Consider the following 26,799-nt stretch of genomic DNA (forward strand, 5'->3'; position numbering starts at 1 on the left):
ATTTACTGGACAGCAATGATCTAAACAATTGGTGGAACTAGGATATTGACTGTGAAACATGCCTCCAAACATATGTCTTTTGTCAAGGGCTTAATTATAAGAATATATCACCTATTAAAACACTGATAGTTAACCATAAAAGGTGTGCTAGTAAATCCAGGTGCAAAACTTTTTACAGTCTGTTGAACTTGAGTTTTCATTACACTCAAGACTGGTGCATCACTCCATCAAACACTGAATCTGTACCGAGCATAAAACTAACCTGCTCATTCTGAATGACTTGGCAAATGCAGGGTTTACAAAAGACATGTGCACAATGTGTTATAACAGGAACGGTTAAAGAATCCAAGCAAATTGCACATTCTTCATCGGAACCCGAACTGAGAATTAACTTCATCTTCCTTATTAACTTCTTTCGTAGTTCTTCAGGTCTATCATTTCCTAGAGAAAAGGCTGAAAAATTAATTCCAGAGCAAGATTTGTAATATGACTAGAAAAATTAATATTCCTCACATAGGGAAAAGTTTCCCTTTGGAAGTTTTACTTTAGGTCTTTTTCTATCACGGGCAAAAAGCAAGGTTTAAATTTCAAATTTTAAGAAAAATTCAGAAGCTAAAATAGTAGCCAATCCGCATAATATACCTTACAGAGGGAAGTGACATCAGCATCATGGTGGAGTGAGTTGTTCCCTCAGCCTCTCCCCTTTAAGTTAACTAAATGGACATTCATTAAACAGCAAAGGACTCCCTGCACAGCACAACAGGACTTCTGAAAGATCCATGCAGCTATACATCTGAAGTTGGGTGGACTGGATCCCTGGGAGGCAGCAGAATTAAGTAAGCACATCCCTCCCCGTCCCAGGCGGCAGCAAGCCAGTTTGAAGATCCTCACACAGCAGCTGCACGTGACTGTAGGAGGCGGGGACAGCCCAGCCTGCACGAACACTTTCAGAGTTGCAGCCAAGCCCGTAGGAGCACCCAATGTGCCACAGCGGCCCTGCCTATGGGAACGCTCTACACTGAGTGGTGCCAGCTAAGCTGTTGTGTGGGCACCCCTCCGCACTAACAGACCACTGTTGAGAAGACGCCCCACCAGCTCAGAAGGCACCCCTGCTTGCAGAGCACAGCAGCCCATAGGATCTGCCAAGTGGCAGCTCAGCCCCCATGTAGGCAACCCTCCTGCCTAGCAAGCAGCAGCTCAGCCGGTCCCCTGCCAAGCACAGAGGCCCTGACTATGGTGCCAAACCTGCCCACCCAGTGCAGAGGCCCTGCCCATGTCAGTGCAACCTGCAGAGGGGCTGTGGCCAGCCTGGGTGAACACAGAGTAGACCTACCTGCAACAACTTCCAGCAGACAGGGCGGAATCAGAAAACACAGCTCCTGCCCCTGCCAAGCAGTGGCAGGTGGAATCTGCAACCTGATTCTACCACAAATGCACCAGCAAAGGATCAGTTCATCAAACACCATAAAGAACTACATTAACACCTCACAGTAGAAGGAAAATGACAAATTTCCTGAAACCAATCCTGAACTCACAGAAATCTACAATCTAACAGAGAATTCAAAACAGTTATCATAAAGAAACTCAACAAGAAAACTCAGACAGTTCAATGAGCTCAGGAATAAAATCAATAAGTGGAAGAAACACTTCACCAAGAGATTAAAACTCTATAAAAAAAAAACCGAACAGAAATTCTGGATATGAAAAATACAATTAATGAGATAAAAAATAATCTAGAATCCATAAAAAATAGAGCTGATGTTATGGAGGACAAAATTAGTGATTTAGAGGATAGAAATATAGAAACACTTCAGGTGGAGGAGAGAGAACTAAGATTTTTAAAAGAACGAAGAAATTCTTCAAGAAATATCCAACAATTAGGAAAAGCAACATAAGGATTATAGGTATTCCACAAGAAGAAGGGAGGGAGAAACAAGCCGAGAGCTTATTCAAAGAAATAACTGAGAATTTCCCAAACCTGGGGAAGAAACTGGATTTACAAGTACACGAAATCAACAGAACTTCTAATTACACCAATGCAGAAAGACCCTTCTCCAAGGCATATTCTATTAAAACTGGCAAAAGTTAACAACAAAGAAAAAATACTAAGGGCAGCAAAGCAGAAGAAAATAACCTACAAAGGTTATTTGTATCTTTCTCAGCAGATTTCTCAACAGAAACCTTATAGGCTAGGAGAGAATGCAATGATATATTGAAAATATTGAAAGAGAAAAACTTTCCACCAATACTCTCTATCCAGCAAAACTATCCTTCAGATATGATGGAGATACAAAAGTTTTCCCAGACATACAAAAGCTGAGGGAGTTCATCGCCACTCAACTTCCCTTACAAGAAATGATCAAGGAAATCTTCATACCTGAAACAAAAGGGCAAACGTCTACAAAACCTTCAGCAAGGAGATAAACAAACAGAAAATTACAGCTCTATATGAGAACAGGCCAGTAAACAATTATAAAAGATAAAGGGAAGGAAAGCATCAAAAATAACTATAAACCCTTTAATTTAGTCATAAACCCACAACACAAAACAGATTAATTTTGTGACAACAAAAACTCAGAAAGGGAAAAGGAAAGGAGAGGAAACTGCTTAACTGGAGATAAGACGCTATTAAAAAATGGACTGTCTCATCTGTGAGATCTTTTATACAAACCCCATGGGAACCACTAAACAAAAAATCAGAGCAGAGACACAAATCATAAATAAAAACTGAGAAAACCATCACAGAAAACCACCAAACTGAAATGGCAGTCAGAAATACAAGGGAAAAGAAACAATGGGAATTATAGACCAACCAGAAAACAAGAGACAAAGGGCAGTACCAAGCCCTCATATGTAATAATTACTCTATAAAGCACCCAATTAACAGACCTAAAGGGAGAAATTAGCAACACAATAATAGTAGGGGACCTCAACACCCCACTTACATTAATGGACAGGTCATCCAGACAGAAAGTCAGCAAGGAAAACAGTGGATTTAAATGAAACATTTGATCAGATGGACTTAATAGATACATATGGAGCATTCCATCCCAAAACAGCAGAATACACATTCTTCTCAAGTGCACATGGAACATTGTCCAAGACAGACCATACGCTGGCAAACAAGGCAAACCTTAATAAATTTAAAGAGATTGAAATCATATCAAAGATCCTTTCCAACCACAATGTTATAAAACTAGAAATCAACTACAAAAAAATGCTGGGCAAGTCACAAATACGTGGAGACTAAACAACATGCTACTGAACAACCACTGGATCAAGAAATCAAAGGAAAAATCAAAAAATACCTGGAGACTAACGAAAATGAAAATACAACATACCAACTCCTGTGGGATGCAGCAAAAGCAGTTATAAGAGGGAAATTCATAACAATACGTGCCCACCTCAACAAACAAGAAAAATATCAAATAATTAATCTTAAACTATACCTAACAGAACTAGAAAAAGAAGAACAAAGCCCAAAGTCAGCAGAAGGAGGGAAATAATAAAAATCAGAGCAGAAATAAAGACTAAAACAATAACAGAAAGGATCAACGAAACTAAGAGCTGTTTTTTTGAGGAAAAAAACAAAACTGACAAATTGTTAGTCAGACTCACTAAGAGAAAAAGAGAGGGGCCAGCCGGGTGGCATAGTGGTTAAGTTTGGGCACTCCACCTTGGCAGACTGGGATTCATAGGTTTGGATCCTGGGCACAGACCCACACACCACTCATTAAACCATGCTGTGGTGGCATCCCACATATAAAATAGAGGAATACTGGCACAGATGTTAGCTCAGTGACAATCTTTCTCAAGCAAAAAGAGAAAGACTGGCAACAGATGTTAGCTCAGGGCCAATCCGCCTCGCACACAAAAAAGAGAGAAGGCTCAAATAAATAAAATTAGAAATGAAAGAGGAGAAATTACAAAGGATACCACAGGAATACAAAGAATTATAAGAGAATGCTATGAAAAACTACATGCCCACAAATTGGACAACCTAGAAGAAATGGATAAATTCTTAGACTCACACAACCTCACAAAACCGAATCAAGAATAGAGAACCTGAATAGACCAATCATAAGTAAAGAGATCAAAACAGTAAACAAAAACCTCCCAAAAAACAAAAGCGCAAGACCAGATGGCTTCTCTGGAGAATTCCACCAAACAGTCAAAGGTCTAATAGCTATCCTTCTCAAACTATTCCAAAAAAACCAAAGAAGACAGAACACTTCCTAACTCATTCTACCAGGCCAATATCACCCTGATCCCAAAGCTAGACAAGGACAACACAAAGAAGAGAAATCACAGGCCAATAATGCTGATGAACACAGATGCAAAAATCATCAACAAAATATTGGCAAATCGAATAGAGCAATACAGTAAAAGGATCATACACCATAATCAACTGGGATTTATACCAGGGATGCAGGGATGGTTCAACACCCACAAATCAAGCAATGTGATAAACCACATTAACAAAATGAGTAATAAAAATCATATGATCAGCTCAATAGATGCAGAGAAAGCATCTGACAAGATCCAACATCCTTTTATGATTAAAATAAAAACTCTCAATAAAATGGGTATAGAAGGAAAGTACCTCAACATAATAAAGGCCATATATGACAAACCCTCAGCCAACATCATATGTAACAGTGAAAAACTGAAAGCCATCCCTCTGAGAGCAGGAACAAGACAAGGGTGCCCACTCTCACCATTCCTATTCAACATAGTACTGGAGGTTTTGGCCACAGCCATTAAGCAAGAAAAAGAAATAAAAGGTATCCAAATTGGAAAGGAAGAAGTAAAACTCTGGCTGTTTGTGGATGACATGATTCTATATACAGAAAACCCTAAAGAATCCACCAGAAAGCTATTAGAGATAATCAACAACTACAGCAAAGTGGCAGGGTACAAAACCAACTACAAAACTCAGTTGCACTTCTATACACTAACAATGAACTAGCAGAAAGAAAAGTTAATACAATCCCATTTACAATCACAACAAAAATAATAAACTATCTAGGAATAAGTTTAACCAAGGAGGTGAAACCTACACACTGAAAACTATAAAACATTGTTGGAAGAAATCAAAGACATACAGAAATGGAAAGACATTGCATGCACATGGATTGGAAGAATAAACATAGTTAAAATGTCCATATTACCTAAAGTAATCTACAGATTCAATGCAATCCCAATCAGAATTCCAATGACATTCTTCATGGAAACAGAACAAAGAATCCTAAAATTTATATGGAACAACAAAAGACCTTGAATAGCCAAAGCAATCCTGAGAAAAAAGAACAAAGCTGGAGGCATCACAGTCCCGGACTTCAAAATATACTACAAAGCTATAGTAATCAAAACGGCATGGTACTGGCACAAAAACAAACACACAGATCAATGGAACAGAATTGAAAGCCCAGAAATAAAACCACACCTCTAGAGATAGGTAATCTTTGACAAAGGAACCAAGGACATATAATGGAGAAAGGAAAGTCTCTTCAATAAATGTTGTTGGGAAAACTGGACGGCCACATGCAAAGGAATGAATATAGACCATTATTTTACACCATACACAAAAATTAACTCAAAATGTATTAAAGACTTCAATATAATACCTGAAACCATAAAACTCCTAGAAGAAAATATAGGCAGTACACTCTTTGACAGCAGTCTTAGCAGCATCTTTCTGAATACCATGTCTACTCAGGCAAGGCAAACAAGGAAAAATACACAAATAGGACTACATCAAAGTCTGCAAGGCAAAGAAATCATGAACAAAAGGAAAAGACAACCCACCAAAATGGGAGAAAATATTTACAAATTGTATATCCAACAAGGGGTTAATTTCCAAAATATATAAAGAACTCACACAACTCAATAACAAAAAGACAAACAACCCATCAAAAAATGGGCAGAGGATATGAACAGACATTTTCCCAAAAAGATACAGATGGCCAACAGGAACATGAAAAGATGTTCAACATCGCTAATTATTAGGGAAATGCAAATCAAAACCACAATGAGATATCACCTCACACATGTCAGAATGGCTATAATTAACAAGACGAGAAATAATTAAATGTTGGAGAGGATGAGGAGAAAAGGGGAAACCCTCATACACTGCTGATGGGAATGCAACCTGGTGCAGCCACTATGGAAAACAGTATGGAGATTTCTCAAAAAATTAAAAATAGAAATACCATACAACCCAGCTATGCCACTACTGGGTATTTATCCAAAGAACATGAAATCAACAATGCAAGAAGATCTATGCACTCCCATGTTCGTTGCAGCAGTATTCACAATAGCCAAGATGTGGAATCAACCCAAGCACCCGACTGATAAATGGATAGAGAAAATGTGGCATATATACACAAATGGAATACTACTCAGCCATTAAAAAGGCAAAATTGTCCCATTTGCAACAACATGGATGAACCTTGAGGATATTATGTTAAGTGAAACAAGCCAGACAGAGAAAGACAACCCCCAAATGATTTCACTTACATGTGGAACACAAACACAAACATGGATAAAGAGAACAGATTAGGGGCTGGCACCGTGGCCGAGTGGTTAAGTTCGCGCGCTCCGCTGCAGGCGGCCCAGTGTTTCGTCGGTTCGAATCCTGGGCGCGGACATGGCACTGCTCGTCAGACCACGCTGAGGCAGCATCCCACATGCCACAACTAGAGGAACCCACAACGAAGAATACACAACTATGTACCGGGGGGCTTTGGGGAGAAAAAGGAAAAAATAAAATCTTAAAAAAAAAAAAAAAAAAAAGAGAACAGATTAGTGGTTACCAGAGGGTAAGAGGGTGGAGAGCACTGTGGGCGAAAGAGGTAAAGGGGCCTATCTGTATGGTGACGGATAAAAACTAGACTGTTGGTGGTGAGCACAATGCAGTCTATACAGAAACTGATATATAAGAATGTACATCTGAAATTACAATATTATAAACCAGTATGACCTCAATAAAATAATTTTTTAAAAAAACCACATATATACACTATAGGAAAACATCATTATAACGCAATCTACATGTACTACCACAGAATAAAAGGCAGATACAATTTGAATCTTTCATCTAAGAGCATCTATCACTCGAAACACTGGAAGACCTCATTAATATTCCATTTCATTGGTAAGAGATTCTTGGGTATATTTCCAGTTGAATGCTATACTAAAAACAATGTCCATTTAACAAATAAACTAAATTTAGCCCATATGAAAAAGTTCTCATTCTGATTGAAATATCTCTAATATCTATAATGGTGTAAATTTACATTTACTCACCTGAAGGACCACTGGAAGACACTGCACTTGTAAGAAGGTGAGTGTGACAACAAATCTGCCGCAATCTAAGCAGAAGACCCAGGACATCTGCATAGTGTGCAAGGACAGTCCCTTCATTAAAATACCTAAAGATAAAAATGTTAGTATTATGAGGGCCTCTAGACAATAACACTTCCTATTCTAAAACAGTGGAATAAAAACAGCACTGTTCTCCTCGTCTCTGGAAATCACTTCAAAACAAGAACGGAAAACAGAACAGCAAACTCTATCTTTAATGAAACCAAAAGAGATTTGTAATGATAAAGCAAAATATATGAGAAACTGCTGCCACCTGCAGTAAAAGTCAGATAGGAAGATACTGAGAGATATGACCACAGATTTCAAACAGATCTACTAGAGCACAATGATTCAAAATAGATGGCATGTCCTGAGGGGAAAAATCAAAATCTCTCATGTGCAAAAACCAGGTGTATAGCTGGTGGTTTGAATTTCCCTGGACAAGTTTTACACCAGGAAGGAAGGAAGGCAAGCTGAATAAGGAAACACACGGACCTACTATGTTTTCAGAAGACTATGGGCACAACATTCTACACTGTAAGGAATCCTAAAGTTTCTGATCTCTGTTATATGAGCACAAGTAAAACCTGAAAGAACTCACCTGTAACCCTGAGTCACAACTAAATAGGGATATTTCCTGTTAGTCTGGGACACAGCTATGATCCCTCCTCCTTCTCATGATTCTCTTGCAAATAGCTAGTCCAGAAAAAACTCAAGGCATTCAAAAAATAATAACCAGGAAAGAACAAGGGAGGAAACAAATGGCAGCGAAAGAAAAATGTTGTCATACAGCAAATAAAAATTATGACCAAGGATACTGCCATGATTTAACACCACTAAATAAAACAATCCCTACTAAAAAAAAAACACAATAGCTTAAAGTAGAGACAAAGAGCTTTGAAAAGGTATGGCAGAACAATGCAGAGATGAAAGATGAGCTCAACAGCATGAAAGAGAAAAGTAAACCATCAGAGAAATGAAAGCCACATTGAAACCAGTATAAAAGAGACAAGCCACTGATCAAAACACAGGAAAGAATGTGGGAAACAGGATAGAGAAAAGCAAAATTAAACAGAAAGATGTAAAGGATTAGAATAAAATGATACCCATGCAAAACAAAAACATATACAAGGAGAGAAATAAAATACTGGAACAGAAAACAGTATTTAAAGAAAACTTTCCAGGAAAGGTGGGCAGAAAGTGCCTAGAGTTCACAGATTTAAATGTTACCACATGTTCCAGAAAAAAATCAACAGAGAGAGGTCCTGGTCAAACTGCTGGACTTTAACAAAAAATTTAAATAAAATCAGAGTTTTCCACAGAAGCATTCAATATAAAATATAGTAGAACAATGAGTACAGATTCTGAAGGAAGAAGAGGTGATTCAAAAATTATAAACTAAGGCAAAAATCTGACAGCTAAGTATTAAGGCGATAGAAGAAATATAGCCTAACGGTGAAGAGCACAGACTCTAGAGCGAGACTGTCTGAGTCCAAAACCTGGCTCTGTCAATTAACTATGAAATCTTGGGCAGGTTTCTTAACCTGTGTCTTGAGTTTCCTCAGCTGTAGCAGTGGCACAGTAATAATACATACCTCACAGAGGACTGTTGTGTTAAAAAAGTTAGTATATGCAAAGCATTTAGAATAGTGCCTGGACTATGGTAAGTGATCCATAGACAGACAGACAAATAGATATCTGCTGTTATTATTCGTAATAGTATTACGTCAATAAATACTTCTAAATATTCAAGAATGCAAGGAATAGGCACTGTAATACAAAGGTTAAATTTACAAGCTCTAGAACCAAACTGTCTGAGTTTAAAAACCAGCTGTCATTCATTAGCTGTGTGACATACATAGCACAAGTTCCCTAACTGCTCTGTGCCTCAGATTCTTCATCTGTAAAATGTGGGATAATCAGTGTACTGACTTAATATCATTGTTGTGAATTAATATGTAACACACAAAAAGCACTTCGATGAATGAATAACACCTAGCAAGTGCTCAACCTACTAAAAAGAATACTTTTAAAACAACATATTTCTTCTCTGAGAAGTTTCACAATAAAATTATTCTTTTTCAACCTTTTCAAATAGAACAACCTTTACCAACAGTCTAATTATTCCCCGGCACAGTCACTTCTTAACACTGACAATCAGCAGTTCAGGTTAAGAAATCTCTTTTGAGTGCCAGATATTGGAGTAGAGCCCTCCTCCCAGCCCACCAGCCGCCCCTGTCTTCTTTGTTAGACCTCCTCACTAACTTCACTCCCTCTCTCCACGATCTCATCCAGTCTCGTGGCTTTAATGACTACTTACACACAGATGACTCAAATTTATATATCAAACCAAGAACAGTCCCATGAACTCTAATTGCACATCCAACTAAATATGCAACATCTCCACTTAGAAATCTCACACATCGCACAATGTGCCCAAAACTGAGTTCCTGATATTGCCTGAAAACACTGTGCTCTTCCCATAGCCGTAGTATTTCTGCAAATGGAAATTCCATCCTTCTAGTAACTCATGTGAAAAACCCTGGAGTTATCTTTGACTCTTCTCTCTCACATTCCATACAATACCAATATGCAAGTTCTGTTGGCTCTACCTTCAAAACATAACAGAATCCAGCCATTTCTCACCTCCTTCATCACTACTACCACACCATCTCTTACTTTGATTATTGCCACTGTTCTTATTTATGCCCTTACTCCTACAATCTAAACCTGAACACAGCAGCCAGTGATCCTTTTAAAATATAAATAAGATTATGTCACTCTCTTGGCTCAAAATCCTTCAAAGGTTTCCAATCTCATAAAAAGTAAAAACCAAAGTCCTTGAAATATGCCACAATGCCTTACAAAATCATCATCCCCTCCTACTCCAATATTTCTGACATCACTATTTCTCATCTTGCTCATCTTATCCAGCCATACTTGCCTCTGTGCTGCTCTTCAAGCTTACCAGGTATGCTCCCAACTCACTGCCTTTACACTTGCTCTTCTCTGCCTCAAATACCCCTCAACCCCAATCTCCTTTAGATCTTTTCCCACATATCACCTTCTCAGTGAGGTCTTCCCTAAATACCCTACTAAAACAGCTTCAGCACTCTCTATCCCCTTTTCCTGCTTTGCTTTTTTCCCATAAAATTTAAATTTGTTTTTTTGGTCTATTTCCTCCCATTGAAATATAAACTCAAGGGCAGAGACTTTTGTCCATTTTACTCTACTGTATCCCAATGTGTATAACAGTGCCTGGCACACAGGCACTTAATAAAGTTTGGTTGAAAGAATATGAACTTTCAATCACCCCTGCAAGATTCTGACTCTGAAATCTCTTGCTTAGAACAAACTTTCTCATTCTAATTCCTATTTACCCTGCTTTGTACTTCACTAAAGTTCTTATGTCTTGAAGCTTCCCCTATTTTCTCAGTCCTGTTCTGCCTTCATCTGTCTCCCACTCCTTCTGGTTCCTATGGGCATTCACATCAACTATGCTCTTGCTTGGACTAGAATTTCTCACCTTCTACCAATCCCCAATCTTTTTAATCTACTTCATCAGCTCGAATTCCCAGATTTCCACGTGTTGTCGGAAAGTCATATTGATTTAACTTCTGCCTATATCCAATACCACATGAAGGCTCTCTACCACTCTTAAAAACCTGACCTTTCTACGATGGCTACAAATCCAGTTTACCCTGGTCAACTTCCCACCACCTTGCTCACCTTAGACACCTTCATCTCATATTCACGGATTGTACTTTTGACATTATTTACCCCCACACTAGGCTTCACTTTTTTCCACCAATTTGCTTTATTCTTTTGTATCTGTAGCCTCTTCCATGTTCTCATCCTCTCAAGGCAGCTCCCCAAATAAAACCATCAAAAAGTTGATCTAGCAAGCAACTATCAATCCTACCTACCAGTCTCACTTTTTTCTTCCTTTCAAAGACAAATTTCGTGAAAAATGGTCTGCCCGGGGCTGCTGCTACTTTGCAAGCCCCCTACCTCCTACAATCTGGCTACATACCTCATTATTCTGATGAAACCATTCTGAGAGTTTGCACCAGTAACCTCTGAATCACCAAATTAAAGAGCATTTTCTAAGTCTGTACTGTGTAACACTACTGACCATTCCCTCTTTCTTGATTATGCCATCTTTCCTGGGATTCTGTAATGATTTTCTCTACTTTCTTCATAATTCTTCCCTTGATAGAATCTCCTACAGTGGCTTCTCTTTAATTTCCTATTTCTTAAATACGGACATTACCCAAAGTTCTGGTTCTCAATAGGATTATGGTCTTTCCATATATATATATACTTCTTTCAATTTTTTATCTACTCCCATGACACAGAGCCAGAAATAGAAGCAAGAAAGGTCTTCTGACTAGCAATTCAGAACTTGCCATTTCATGTAAACTTTTAATTCTTTCCTAAACTTAAGGAAAGACTGACGGGCTGGCTTATTATTTCATTCACTTCAACTATTAATTTCTAAAAAGTAGTTTAAATAACTAAAGAAGCAAACTATCTTTCAGTATACTTTAGACTTCACTGCTAACATATCTAAAAAATGCTATTCAATTAAATGGGAAAAAAATTATTTTCTAAAATGGTTTTCTCCATACCTTCCAATAGTAGCTCTGCCTTCATTTTTCACAGACTGATAAATCTTCCTCTCTTCATCTGAAAGTGTAATGTGCTGAATAAACACTTTACGTTCTGGTAACTCCAAAACAGGTTTTCCTTTAATTTTGCTTGTCTTTGTTCTTCTAAGTGTAATATTTTTAATTAGGGACTGTAAACGCCTAGTCAAAATAAAACAAATAATTACATAACTTTTTATTTCCATATAAGTTGATTCAACAAGAAGAAAAAACTATTTTAATGTATTACTGTTTTAGAATGTTAGTAAAGTTTTTTTTAAAAAGATCCTGTATTTGGCATTTTATCCAATCTGATCATTACAGACAAATTCTACAAACAGAAAATTATACCAACAAATGCATTCAAATTTGCCCTCAATTCAATATCTGTCATAATTTAATCTTCTTTTATCCTGTCCTTGTTTTTCTTAAGCTCTTCTCCCCATTTTTATTTCAATCACTAATCTTTTTACCTCTCAACTCTGTCAACTACATCACCCAATATTCAACACTCAAATTCTTAATAAGCACCTATTAAGTACAAGGCATTATACTAAACATCATAAAAATATAAATCTGAGTAAGATCTTACCTTCACAAAGTTTTTTTCAGCAACATGAAAATCAAAGTACATAAATAATTTTTATTAAGTAACAAGTGCCAAAAAACAAAACAAAACCCTGTGACGTGACAATTCAGAAGAGGGAGAAATGCCTTTTAGGTTCTATAACCTTTACACTCCCTCCTCAATATCAGAAAAAAAAGAGGCATATCAATTCTTTAAGAAAACGTTTTTCCCAACACTGACACAGAAACAGTTTCTTAAATTAGAATTTAAATAGTTGGTTCTGAGGAATCTAAGTAGATAGTTCTGCAAATTAGGTTAGTGGCTTCTGAACATTTTTCACTATCACTCACAGTGAGACACACATTTTACTCCAACCAGCAAACGCTTACACGAACACATACAAATATAACAGAAACAGACGTTTCACAAAACAATACTATGTGCTATGCAGTCTGCTATTTTCTTAAGTCTTCCACTCTATTTCATTTTCTTTAATGAACAGCTATAATGCTAGCTGCCATCTTTATAATGATTTCACAACCCACTAATGGATCCCAAACCCTCTATTTGAAACGCACTGCTCTAGGCAAAAAACTGAAACCACATTAGCCTAGTACGTTGCAAAATGGCTGTCACAAGTTGAATTTTATTTATTTGTCTCCACCAGAAACAACTTTCTCATTATAAAAAATTCCTGTTGATGCCACTGTACATATCATTCAATTACCACTATATAAAGCTATACAAAAGTTATAAAAACTTAGTGCATACTGGATCCTCAGAGCATATAGTTTTTCCTGTCACTGCTTATTAATCTATTAATGGCAGTTTCAGGGATAAAAGCAACACACACAAACCATAAAGCTCTGCCTTTCCTGTCAGTTTAACTAAAATAAGGGGAAGAGAGGGTTTATGTTTTAGTGGTAGTTAGAAATCTCTCTCTCCAAACAAGACTCACTAGGTTCTGAGAGTCAAAGATATTAAGCTGTAAACACTTTTTTGAGACAAAAGTCAACAATCAAGTTAAAATAGTAATGAAAGTGGCAACTGGTTCAAGCTGCTAAGTTATTTGTAACTAATATTAATCAGTTATCATGAAATTACTTACCTAAGTCCTCCTTCATCTCCCATTGTTACAGGACGCTGTATTGTTCTATGCCACCATTCTCTATCAAGAAATGGTTTAAGTTTTAAAAAGGAAAGAAGAGACCACAAGTCCTTTAAAGAATTCTGGATGGGAGTACCTAAAAATAACAGGAAACTATTAAGACTCTGTAACCAGAGTACCCAATCACAATACCCATCTGGCCCAATCAGAGGAGACAAGTGAAAATGGGTGCTCTGTACTAGGCAGACCTACTATATCAAGCTGTGATGATAATCCCTTGTTAAACATATAGACAATCTCAAAATATAGTTTTGCTCTAATTTTTAGCTCTCATTTGCCATACTAATAAAGAGACCACAGTAAATTCAACTTTCCCCTTATCAAGAACATTTGCTTATTTGATTTTTAAAAAAGCAACACTAGCAAGAAGGAAAAAACTAATCTGAGTTTATATTCTCTTCCCCATCTTCTGGTAAAGGTGTCACGAGTAGCTAACAGGCTCTAAGATGGGAAGTAGATCTATGAAATCAAGATTTTTCCATAAACTAACTATAGTTTAAATGTTGCTATATCATGGGCAATTATGAAGAACAAAATATTTTATTAAATGACTTCTCTGATTAATTTTGGGACAGACTTTCTATCCACTCGAAGTTTACAAAGTTACTTCATTAACTTATTTAATGATTTCTATTTGGGAATTAATTTTCTAAAAAGCATAACAACTATCATTACCTGTCAATACCCATCTCCTTTCTGCTTCTAAATCAAGTACAGCTTTTGTCTGCTGAGCATTTGGATTTCGTATGGCATGTCCTTCATCCAGGATCACTCTTAGCCACCTTATGCTATGTAATGGACTATCACCTTTAGTCTGAAATAAATGTTTCATATGAATTAAAAACACAGGAAAGTAAAATAGTGCTTTATGTAACTTGATAAATAATACAAGTCATTATTATTCTTTAACATCAACACTTACTATGTCATAGGTACTGCTTTAAGTACTACATACATTAAATCACTGAACGTTCACAAGCTCATAAAAGTATTATTATTGCACCTTCTTTTACAGATAAGAAAATCAAAGCAACAAGGTCTGAAATACGTTGCTCAAAATACCACAGCTAGGAAGTGGGAGAAGAGCTAGCACTCAAACCCAGGTAGTATAGCTCTCTACTAAGATCTGGGTTCAATATACTGAGCTATTCTGCTGCAGATTAAAACAGAGTGATAATATAAAAATTGTCAGTTTTAAGAATTATTTGAATATAACAATTACTTTTACGTAAAAGCTAATGCTCTTACCAGAAGACTGAAATTTTTACAATATGGTATTTTGAAAAACACTGTAACTGAAATTATAGGCAAACAACAATTAGACTTCTAAATGAATTGGAAAACTCAGGAATTTGACCTAGAAAAAACCTTATTTTTAAGCTGAGATAATCATTAAGAAAATCATTGATAGAAAATAATCTGGAATAGTAAGAAAACAATTCATTTACAAATTGCTAAATACATTTAGTTACAATTCAAATTTAAAATTTTAACTTCAAATGTTATAAAAGGAAAATATTCCTCAATTATTATGTAAAGAAAGTTCAACTGTTTTTGTCAAACGTTAAAAAACAATTTCCTATTTATTTCCTACATATTAAGCATTTAGAAAGAAAAAAAGGAAGAGTATAAAGCCTGAATTTTAGAACACTTTAGAAACCTGAAGCATATTTCTTAAATTCGACTTTTGAAAACCTCTTCAGTATCAGCATACTTACTCCATAGTCATGAGTTAAAATGTTATATGTAGTCAAAACAATATCCTGTTTTGAAAGCAACGCCGGGTCTCTAATACGATCAGGACCATAATAAACATAAAAATTCAAGTGCACATCTGATTTTATATGTTGCCCAAATTGGTCCTAAAAGAAAATTAGAAATATTTTGAATAATAAGCAGATTGGCGTCAGGTTTAGTATGTGTATAAAAAGCTCTCTCCTGGCAATAGTGTCATAAATCAAAATACTAAAAGTGCATAAAATCAAGTTTCCTGGAGCCTAAACAAAAATAACAATGATAATAATACTAATTATTATTTTACTGTCAGGAAAACTGACATATACACAGTAATAATACATTATGTGAATTTTGCCTGGCCCTATTAATGAGCAGCCACTTCATTTTTAGGAGGAAAAAACAACCAAGCTTTTTAAACAAAACAGTAAAAGTTTTTTAAAAATTTAGTATTTTAACAAAATGGATCTTTAATGCTTCCAGTTAGTTAGCAGATTTAATAATATCAAAATTAAACAGTAAAAGAAAAGCAACCAATATTATCAACAGTGTAGGCAAAGATTCAAGTACAATATCCACTTTCACTCATTTATTACAGGCCTATTTGCCAGGTATCAACCAGAAGGGTAGTACAGCTAAAAAGAAAAACAAAACCTGATCTTGCCCTCCTTGAGGACATGATCAGTTTAAAAAACTTGAGGTGGTGGCTGCTGTTGTTGTTTTAATCATGAAAACAACAGATCCTGGAAATTCTGAGAAGAAAAAAATATCATGATTAAATTGGAGAGACAACAGGGAGAAACAGCTGGGAAACTATTAGGTGAGAGATGATAAAGCCCTAGATCAAAATGGCAGAAGTAACAACAGAATGGAAAGAACAGGTATGAAAGAAAGACACTTGGAAGAAGGGACTGATGGGACTTAAGGACTAATTAAATATGGGATATGAAGAAAAGGGAAAAGATAAAGAAGCCTCTGATACTTAAAATGACTGCCTAGAAGAACTGTGAGATAAAGATATAGGGAATTTTTTTTTTTTGAGGAAGATTAGCCCTGCCAGTCCTCCTCTTTTTGCTGAGGAAGACTGGCCCTGAGTGCACATCCATGCCCATCTTCCTCCACTTTACATGTGGGATGCCTACCACAGCATGGTGTGCCAAGCGGTGCCATGTCCGCACCCGGGATCCGAAACGGCAAACCCCAGGCCGCTGAGAAGCGGACTGTGCGAACTTAACCACTGCCCCACCGGGCTGGCCCCCGGAAATTTTTAAAAAGAAGGTGAAAGCAGGTATAAACATGAGAAAGAGATAATGAGTATGTATTATCATTTCAGACACTTAAAAGATTTTTGGTCACTATAGAATATCTGACAGGAGAAGTATACTAGGAAAATTTAAATACTGGCCTGTAATGCAAGTGTAGATATGGATTTTAAAATTATCAGCAGATAGTACGTGAAGCTACAGGAATGAATCAGATTTTCTAAGGAGAACACGGACAATGAAAAAAGAAGGTGAGGGACAGAGCCCACAGAATACCAATATTTAAAGAGCAGGCTTATGCCTTGATTGGGAGATATGACATGATGTCTGGAATATGATTCAGAATATTCCAGCAAAGAAAAAAATAAAGCAAATGTGGCAAACTTGAAATTCTTGAATCTTGATGAGTAAATAGAGATCTCATGAAAATTATCCTAACACTTTAAAAAAAAAAACATGCTTTTAAGGAGGCGGGAAAAAAGGCAGACTAAACAGGAACCACGAGAGAAAAATAGAGGTGGAGAAAAACAGTGGCCAGAAAGTTGGGGTAGCAAACAAAATTTGGAGGGGGTCCAAAAGAAATCAAAGTCTCAAAAAGGAATACATGATCGATTTTTTAATTTGCAATTTATGTTCATTCCTTCTCTTTACAAAAAGATTTAAGATGGCTTAGAAAATAAGACCTAACAGAAAGCAATAAAAGGGAAACAAAGTCAGGGCAGAGGAAAAGAAAAAGGGAACTGACTGGACATGGCAACCATGAGGTCACTGAAGACGTTCACAAAGACAATTTCTACAGAGGATGGGAGCAAAAACTGTAGTGTAGGCCAAAGAGAGAAAAAAACCTGAAACAGTAAAGGCAAAAATACAGAGAAGAGAGGATAAAATGAGAGACTGAAGGTGAAAATGCAAAGAATTTTATCAAGAAATCTGTTGGAAAAAGGAAGGATACAGAATTCAGTATGAGAAAACTGAATCAATGGTTGCCTTGAAATGGAACAGAGCATATTTGTGGAAGGATGAGACCTGAAACAGAAGACAGTTAACTTTTCCGGAGAAAGAAAACTATAATAATAGAGGTTCTAGTAACCGTGCTAGGTTGTGTGCATGCAGGTGTGTATGTGTATGAAATAGGTGCTAATATTATTTCATTTTCCATTGGGAGGAATAAGTAAACTTGCCTAAATATCCCGAAAAAGTATATGGTGGAGCAGGATTGGTACCCTACTCCCTTAAGTGGATTCTTCTCCATGTTTTGAAACAAGGAAGGGAAGATAAGGTAGTTCTAGCCCGCTCATTAGGGTGCTAGGTCATTTATTTGGGTGCTAGGAAGAGAGCTGTGTGTTGAGAGATTACAAAATTCTAATTCTTGACCAGGAATTCCTATATGCCCACCCATCCCTCATCCCTTTAAAAATCAGTTTTTCACAACCTCAAAGTAGGCAAGATTTTGCCAAGGTTTCCTTTCTGACATTTATATTACCAAAACTTTTGTTCTTTTCCAATACAAAATTATAATGAAATACTGATTACCCATTTTTAAAATACATATCCACAACCCCAAGCTCTGAAAGAATCACAGTTCTACACATACCTCCATTAATACTTATAAACCTCACCCCATTAACTGCCATTCAAGTACCCATGTACTGCCCTTCCCACAATGGACCACACATCAAAAGAAAGAGCACAGTTTTGTTGGAATGAAAAAAACAGCAAGAGAACTAACTCATTCTAGTCCTAAGAGGAAAAATGACACACTCATCAGGAGAAGATATAAATTTTTTTAAATACATACACCAAAAACTTAGAATAAAAAGATAAGAGTCAAAGAAGGCAAGGCTACATAAAAGTCAAAAAGAAATTAAAGAGGTCATGGAATTTGACAATTAGACAATAACTACTTATCTTTTCTAATGCAATTTAGAGAAATGGTGGCAGAAGCCAGATTACAATGAGTTAAGGAGTACGTAAAAGCAAGAAGTGAAAAGTAAACCCCAAGAGGTACTACAGTGAAGGAAAGCAGAAAAGTAGCAACTTAAAGGTCAGACCTAGTCAAGAGAAGGTATTTAAAAGTGAAAAAGTTCTGAGTATGTCTCATGAAAGAGCTAGTGGGGAGAGACTGCATAACCAGGCCATGAAAAAGTAACAGATAAAATTCAAAAGCGCAAAGAGATGGAATCCAATGTATAGGCTAAGGTATGGGTCTCTTACAAAGAGGAGGACCTCTTTTACCTCTGACATTAGAGAAGGAAAGGCTGGGAGACAGGCAAATAACCTTGGAGGTGGCAAGAATGGAATTTCACATCCAGTGGTCTTTATGTTCACAGTGCTTCGAATAGCCACTGTTTCATTATAACATGCAGCTTGAAGCTCAAACTGGAAAGGAAACAGAACCAAGCTGCTCCTTACACATAATACATAAAGAAGTTCCATTCCACTGTAATGTTTTAGAACAGAAAAGCAATCTCGAAGGGTAGAAAAAAAATAATTTTCTGGTGGGTAACCTTAAAAGCATAGCTAAGTCAGAATGTTGGAGACTTTATCCTAGCTCCATCATTTATTAGCCGGATGACCCTAGGCAAGTTACTTAATTTCTCTGTGTTTCAATTTGGTCACCTAGAAAATGAGAATAATAGTTGTGCGGATTAAATAAGAAAATCTATGAAAAGAGGTTAAGGAAAAAAATGAGCACACAGGAGCTCACTAAATGTTACAAGTTGTTATAAAAACAGAAGTTATTGTTAGTGGGGTTCTTAGAAAAGACGTTCCAACAATTTATAAATACGGTAAAGTCTTAAATTATATACCTTTCCTACTTTGGGGGACAGAAATGGCAGAGGCAGAAGTATAAACCAAATCTTATGATAGCAATTAGTCATGTTTCTTTCTCTACTATAAATCTTCAAAGAAAACTACTTCAATTCAGCACATATAACTCCAATTTACCTAACGATTACTTGAACTTAGATACAAAGTGCATGACCAAACATCTATCTCCCAATGAATGACTCTTTAACAGAGTACTTTTTACCGCATGTGCCAAATATAAATTATATCACATTTTAAAGGGCTGTGAAGACTTACAATCCAATTGCTTAACACAGAAAGTGGACAGATGATGAGTGTTGTTCTTGGTCTCTCTTCAACATCAGTTTTCTTTGAACCCTCCACTGCAGATGCTCCTAAAACAATGAATCAGTGACACAGCCTTTAGCTGTTTTTTTCTGAATATATATGAAATAAATAAAGAGATAACAATAATGTGCCTCAACAAAAAGAGAAATCAGGCAGAATTAAAATGAAGTAGATGGACTTCTGTTTCCCACCCTGACAAAGTAACAGGAACTAGATTTTACCCTGCCACTTTGAACAACTAAAAATCCAGATATTGATTATTTATGGGGGGAGGTAGAGGATTGTGACTGGGAGAGGACACAAGAAGGACGTTTAGAATATCTCCTAATATTCATTAAGTTATTCATAGTTATTCATTGAAATGAACATTGTTTTATGTAGTTTTCTGAATCTGTACCATAATTAATGTGGTAGCCAGACTGTGAGATGGCCCCTAACGATATCCACTTCCTGACAGTCACAACCTTGTGTAATGCCCTCCCACACTCTACTAGAGTCAGTCTGTGTGACCAATAGGATGTGGCAGAAGTGACGGTATGTCATTCATAAGATTAAGTTATAAAAGATGCAGCTTCTGTCTTATCTGCTCTCTCCTTCTCTCTCTGCTTTTCTCTCTGATTGCTTCCTCTAGGGGAAGCCAGGTGCCATGCTGCGAGGACACTCAGGCAGCCTATGTCAGCAAAGACACACTAATTTCATTTTCCATTTCCCTATTGGATAGTATTTACATTATTTCTAATATTTCACTAAAATAATGTGACAATGAAAACTATTTTTTCATGTCTCCTTGTACATATTTATACAGAGTTCTAGGTGATTCATCTTTAGCTTCATTATATTTGGCCTAGTTGTTTTCCATGGTAAGTTACACTCCCATCCACAATGAGAGTTCCTGTTACTGCATAACCTTGCGTCTATTTGGCACTGTGAGAATTTTTAAATTTCTGTAAACATGATGGGTGAGATGGTGTCTCACTATTCCTTTAATTTGCATTTCCCCAATGATTGAAGTCTGCATATCTTTTCCTATGTGTGCTGGTTATTTAGGTTTTCTTTCTGTGGACTATACAGTCCAGTCATGCACCACTTAACAAAGGGCATGTGCTGAGAAATGCAGCATTACATGACTTCACTGTTGTGAGAAATTCAGAGTGTATTTACACACACCTAGATGGTACAGAATACTATATACCTAGGCTACAGAGTACTAATCTTATGGGACCGCCACCACACAGTCCATCACTGACCGAAATGTCGTTATGTGGTGCATGACTGTATTCTTAGTGGCTCTTCTCCTATTGGGTGGTCTTTTTCTAACTGATTTGTAGAGGGTTCTTTACCAATATTTACCAATATTCTAGATACCAATCCTTTATAAGTTACTTATCACAAGTATCCTCTTCAGATGGCTTTATCATTTTTCACTTTGTTTATGGTGCCTTTTGATACACAGAAATTTAAAATCTTGTAGAATGTAATCAATCTTTTCCTTATGACTTTTTGTGTCTTATTTAAGAAATCACTATCTACCACAAGATATGGCTTCCATCTCCACTCAATGATTTCTGTTTCTATTCTGCTTCTCTTCTAGAAGTATGTTTTTGGTTTTGTCACAGCTATAACTTTTTAAGTTTTTCTCGTGTTACAGTTACGTTTTCTGCAAGAGAAAGGGACAGTCTTGTGTGTGAACTTAATTCTATGTCAATTCTAATTCTATTCCAATTCTCCCAACTGAAAGTTCTAAAGTTCTTAAAATTTCTAAAATAAGGATCAAGAGTAATCTATCTGAAATGCCTATGTTTTCTATTCCTAATTGTCCAATTCTTAGACCAAAAGTTATCTCCTTATCCTAAATCTATGCTAGCTGAAATACCATCTTCTTAAACAGGCCTCCTTTGTTTTCTTCACAACACTTATTATTTAAAATCATGTTTACTTGTTTATTTTGTTTCCCCCATCATTAGACATAGCTCCATGTAAACAGACTTTCATCTGCTATATCCCCAACATGTAAAACGGAGACTAAGGTGTAGAGACATAATAACTTGTTCCAGATCTCCTCCTAGTTCAATCTCATTCCATCTCAAATATTCAGACTCTGAAAGCAGTGCTGTTTTCCCATGAATTACAAAATATAAAATTACTAAAGATCAGTAACATTCTTAAGTAAAAAGCATATTCTACTCATACTAAGAATTAAATCCTTATATTATAATTTAAATTAATCCAAATTAAGCTAAGTTTTAAAGCAGTCATAAATTGCTCTGTGCCTTCACTAAAGGAACTTCTGCTTCTCAGATGAGTAAGTGACCTCCTCCCATCATATTTTTCACCTAACTAAAACACAGACTAGGAAAAGGTACTAGAAGAAAAACACATCAAAATGTACTTTTTAAAAAATGGGATTATGTATTTTTTCTTTTCTCTACTTTCCAAACTTCTTGTAATATGGTTTTATAACTTTTGTCATTTAAAATTTTTTCCATTGAAAAACAGAAAAAAACAAACAAAACAAAAGCTAAAAAACCAGCAGATGTACTGACCCTTTTTCAACATCTTCTTTTTTGTTGCAGGAGTAGATGAAGTAAGTGCACATGCAAACTCTGCATCTTCTTTAACTTTAGAAGATCCTGTCATAAAAACCACAGAATCATTAAGATATTAAAAACTAATTCTCTCCTGTGCTTAGGTGCAGGTACTTTCTGAGGATAGGAAACAGAATACCTCTTCCACACTATCTTAAGAGCTTATATTATTAAGTAAAAATAAACTAGTATCTGGTAACCAAAATTGCCTCTTGTGACACTAAGCCTATCTTTCCAGCTCAGAGAAGGAATGTAGTCATTCATGATAAACTCATGATTCTCTTGAGGAAGAGACGTAAAAGCAGGAGCAGCCATATGCAAAGTGATTTGGCCTCCAGGTGGAAGAACTTTTTTCAAGGAAACAGGAGTTTGACTTCTCATGATGAGGCTGCCAAATTTTCAGATCAGTCAGTGGTGATGAGTTATTTTTCAAACACAATACAACTTCTCAACTAAGAGAAATACAATATGATCTGATTTAAAGGAAAAGCAAGAGTATGTTTTAAAGACAAAGAAAAAAGTAAAGATATTCACTGATTATTTCCACAATTGTATGACAATTCGAACTAACAATAATAGTATTGCCAAGAAAGCATTCCCACTCCCCTTGTGTGATTAAATTTATACATATATGAATAAAGTTTTAGTGAAGTCATTTTACAAGTAGTAGAAAATTTTGTTTAAAGTTGGTTTAAATATTTTCTCTTAGATTTTAATTTGAAACTATTCTTTCAATTTGCATCATTCATTTAACACCCTTGGTAAGCTCCATGAAGTTCAAATGTAAACAGCAAATTTAAGATCTATTACTAAAGAATTCCAAGCTAGGGAAATACAAATCTCTAGGGTTTTACTTTAATAACCTCTAAGTATAGATTTGGATACCGAGATGTATATACCTACCTTTTAGTCTGCTTTTAGTCTCTGACTGCGCATTTTTCAGTTTGCCTAAAAATAAAACCAAACATAAAAATGGTCACACTGGGAAATCAGAATATAGGAACATCATCAAATCAAATCCATTTCATATTACCTTTCATTTTCTGCGGCAATTCACTTGTTTCACTTTCCTCTGAATCGCTGCTTTCAGTGTACTGGTTGGCAGTTTTTCTTCTAAAATTAAGTAAACACGGATTTTTTATCAACTCAAAGCAAAATGAGATATAAACATTTATTAAATACAATACAACAAATGCTTTTGTCTTGCCTGTTTATTTTTGAAAAAATTTCAAGTGTAACTTTTTATTTGACAAATTAAAGTCGGATTTGCTAAAACCATTTTATTTTCATAACCAGATGCATTTACTACACAAAAAGCAGTACCACTACTATTATACTAAATTTGAAAAAGTAAATTATTCTAAAAATAGTAATCAGTTCAATACTCAAACACTTACATAAAACTAGAAAAAGAAATGACTCTTATCAAAAACACTTCCATCCAAGATAATGAAATAAACCCTTAAGAGGCAGAAGTATAATTCTTTCACAATGAAAAATATAAACCGTACAGTACAGAGGTCAAGCTAAGTAGAATGAACTCTGGAGTCAGACTGTCTAGATTCAAATCCCTATTCCACCACTTATTAGTTACATGACTTCAGGCAAGTCACCTAATATTCTTCTATGCCTCAGTTCCCTCACCTGGAAAATAGGAATAAAAATACAATCCACTTCATAGGATAAAAGATGTTACTGCATGCAAAGCCCCTAAAATAGTGCCTGTTGCACAGTAAGTGTATATGTATTAGCCATATATGTGTTGGTTGTTGTTATTAGCTTCTCCCTGTCCTCACTATTACTACTTCCACGTCCTTTAATCTGATCTGGTCCACCTAACAGTGCTCTGCTACCCAAAGTTTATGGTCAGTTCTAACGGTTGAGATCTACATAAAAGGAAAACTGAAGAGTCCTGAGTTTGTGATTAGTTCACAAAGGTATTAACAACAGACAACAATTAACAAGCCCCAGTTTTGAGATCTCTGTTGGCAAATAGCTAACAGGTTCAGGTTTGAGGTGACACCTAGAGATACTGATGGTGTACAATATAATACAACAAAAGCCAAGTATTTAGATCTACTTCAGAGGATAAATGAAATTTATAAAGTTAATAGATTCAAGTTGAGATCAGACGAGCATTATGGGATTTATTCAAATTAACTAAATTTGTTAATATAATACTCTCCACTAATAACTTTATCTTATTTTCACTAAAGGAGAAATGAGAAAAAACTGAGATGAGCAAAGAGTGCTTCTGTCAAGTCATCCCATAAATATCCATCAGATTTCATCTCTTCAAAGTCATAAATAAAACTCTTAAGTCTCAACAAAAAGAAAAAACCCAGGGAGCTAGAACTTAGTTACTATGTCAAAGAAACAGGAAAAAAGTGGTAGAAAGACAAGTGATTGAAAATTGCCAATTCACTTCTTTTATAGATTAATATTACTTTTCTTCACCTATAAAATGAGAACAGCCTACCTGCCTAAGTCACAGAGATTTTGGCAGTTTCAACTAAAAGAATCTATTTGAAAGAACTATGTACAGATATAATGGTCACTTACCTCTCTCTCTCCTACATATAAGAAAATGGAGAAAGACTTTAAACAAACATATTACATACAATCAAACCAGAACAGAGTTTACCTTTTGGGGCGTGAACTAGACAATTCTGACTTGGGATATTTATTCTTTCCCTTGACATCTGAAATACTGGGTTCTCCACTACATCTAGATCCTTCCATTTCAAAGAAAAGGAAAAACATAAAGTATTAGTAAATTGTCTTAGACGATCAGTGTCCTTCTTAAAACCCTAGTTTTCCAACTCAGTAGTTCAACTTTCTTAATATCTTTACTTCTGTTCTTTCAATCAGCAAGCTACTACTTATTTCCTAATCTAGTACTTCCTCACTAAAAGTACCTTCAATTTTTTTTACCCAGTCTTTCCCTGTAGTCATCCAGCCAATCCCCACACTAGCTGAATTTCCTACTGTACCAAGGCAGCTGAGAGCTGTTGTAAAAAAGTGAACAATAAATAGGTGGTATTATAAATTTACATTTTCAAATCTCAGCTGTCACCTTGTATCACTTACCAACTCTTTTACCTATCACACAGCCTTGCTACCCACTCACCAGAATGATCTATGCTACAATGGATCCTTCGTCTAGATTCGTAACTCCTTTTACTCCCAGCAGATGACCTACTTAACTTTACAAAAAGAAAAATCAGGTATCTTCTACAAAATCCCAATTTTCCTACCTTTTTATTCCCAATTCGTCACCTACTATTCTTACCCTAAAATATTTTAAGTTCTGCTCTGCTCTAACCAATGTTCAGCAATTAATTTTTGTGAACTGCTAAATCCAGCCATATTGACTGCTAAATCTAGAAATTTCTTTTCATTTCTCCTCTGACTTCAGAATTTGGCTCTAACCTATCTTTCTATCCTGACTGGCTGTTATCCATGCACATTACATTATAAACAAACACCATAAACTACTCTGAGGTCCCAGAACAACATATGTTCTATGTTTTGGTTTTTTTTAACTGCCCTTTCAAGGGATTTTTTTCTCAACCAAAAATGCTCTTAATACTCAGCTCCTCTAACTGGTGTACTACTACCACCCAATTCCATCATCACCTCCTTAATGATATTTTTCCTACCAGTTCTCATGATATTCTTTAGAAAAAGAGATCTAAAATTTTTGAATAGAACAAAGACGGAGCTGGAATTACATCATTAAACTGGAAAAATCTAAATCAAATATAGTGTCATGTTCAAAATTAAAGTTTACCTTTAATTTGTCCATCTGTCTTTTCACTGGTATTGTTTCCTCCAAGTTTCATAGATTCATCATTAACACTACATTCCTGGATGAAAAGGTATATTTCTTACAGAGTACTGCTGTCAATTTTAAATAAACTTAAAATGCATGGATTTTATATTGCTTTACTTTACATAATAAAGACTCCTTAAACTGCTACCCCATTCTGGAGGAACAGGGAGAGGTACAGTAAGTGAAAACGAAAAATACACAAATTGATTAAAATATTTTTCAGAGGTACCTCAAAAAAGAAAACTAGTCAGTCTTTACCCTTTCAAAAGGAATACAAAAAGCAAACCTGCATTATAAATGGCATATTAATTACTGTGAGAAATATTCACAAAATGGGATCTACTTTAGAATTAAAAAAAGCTTTCTGACTACAAACTTTCAAACCAGGAAGCCCTACATAGTAAAAAATAGATCTTTAATGAGGTGGACACCGCCATCCTTTTTCTCTACCCAGGGTGGGTAGAGGTAATAGGAGAGGTCCCAGAGTAAGCCCTT

At 35.9% G+C, this 26,799-nt stretch overlaps 1 protein-coding gene across 1 annotated transcript in view; it reads right to left on the reverse strand.

Annotated features, from left to right (window-relative positions):
• HLTF (helicase like transcription factor) overlaps nt 1-26,799 on the reverse strand; it is a 55,230-nt gene that overhangs the window by 10,390 nt on the left and 18,041 nt on the right. Inside the window, exons 9-20 of the mRNA XM_046672143.1 lie at nt 26,263-26,338; nt 25,114-25,204; nt 23,503-23,582; nt 23,373-23,417; nt 22,428-22,514; nt 19,834-19,931; nt 15,469-15,612; nt 14,426-14,564; nt 13,691-13,826; nt 11,997-12,176; nt 7,309-7,433; nt 263-441 (exon numbers count right to left, since the gene is read on the reverse strand). Of these exons, the coding sequence (XP_046528099.1) occupies nt 263-441; nt 7,309-7,433; nt 11,997-12,176; nt 13,691-13,826; nt 14,426-14,564; nt 15,469-15,612; nt 19,834-19,931; nt 22,428-22,514; nt 23,373-23,417; nt 23,503-23,582; nt 25,114-25,204; nt 26,263-26,338 (1,380 nt within the window). The remainder of the gene's footprint in view (nt 1-262; nt 442-7,308; nt 7,434-11,996; nt 12,177-13,690; nt 13,827-14,425; nt 14,565-15,468; nt 15,613-19,833; nt 19,932-22,427; nt 22,515-23,372; nt 23,418-23,502; nt 23,583-25,113; nt 25,205-26,262; nt 26,339-26,799) is intronic.

The sequence above is a fragment of the Equus quagga genome, chromosome 1 (assembly GCF_021613505.1).
Source record: "Equus quagga isolate Etosha38 chromosome 1, UCLA_HA_Equagga_1.0, whole genome shotgun sequence".
NCBI classification, from domain to species: domain Eukaryota; kingdom Metazoa; phylum Chordata; class Mammalia; order Perissodactyla; family Equidae; genus Equus; species Equus quagga.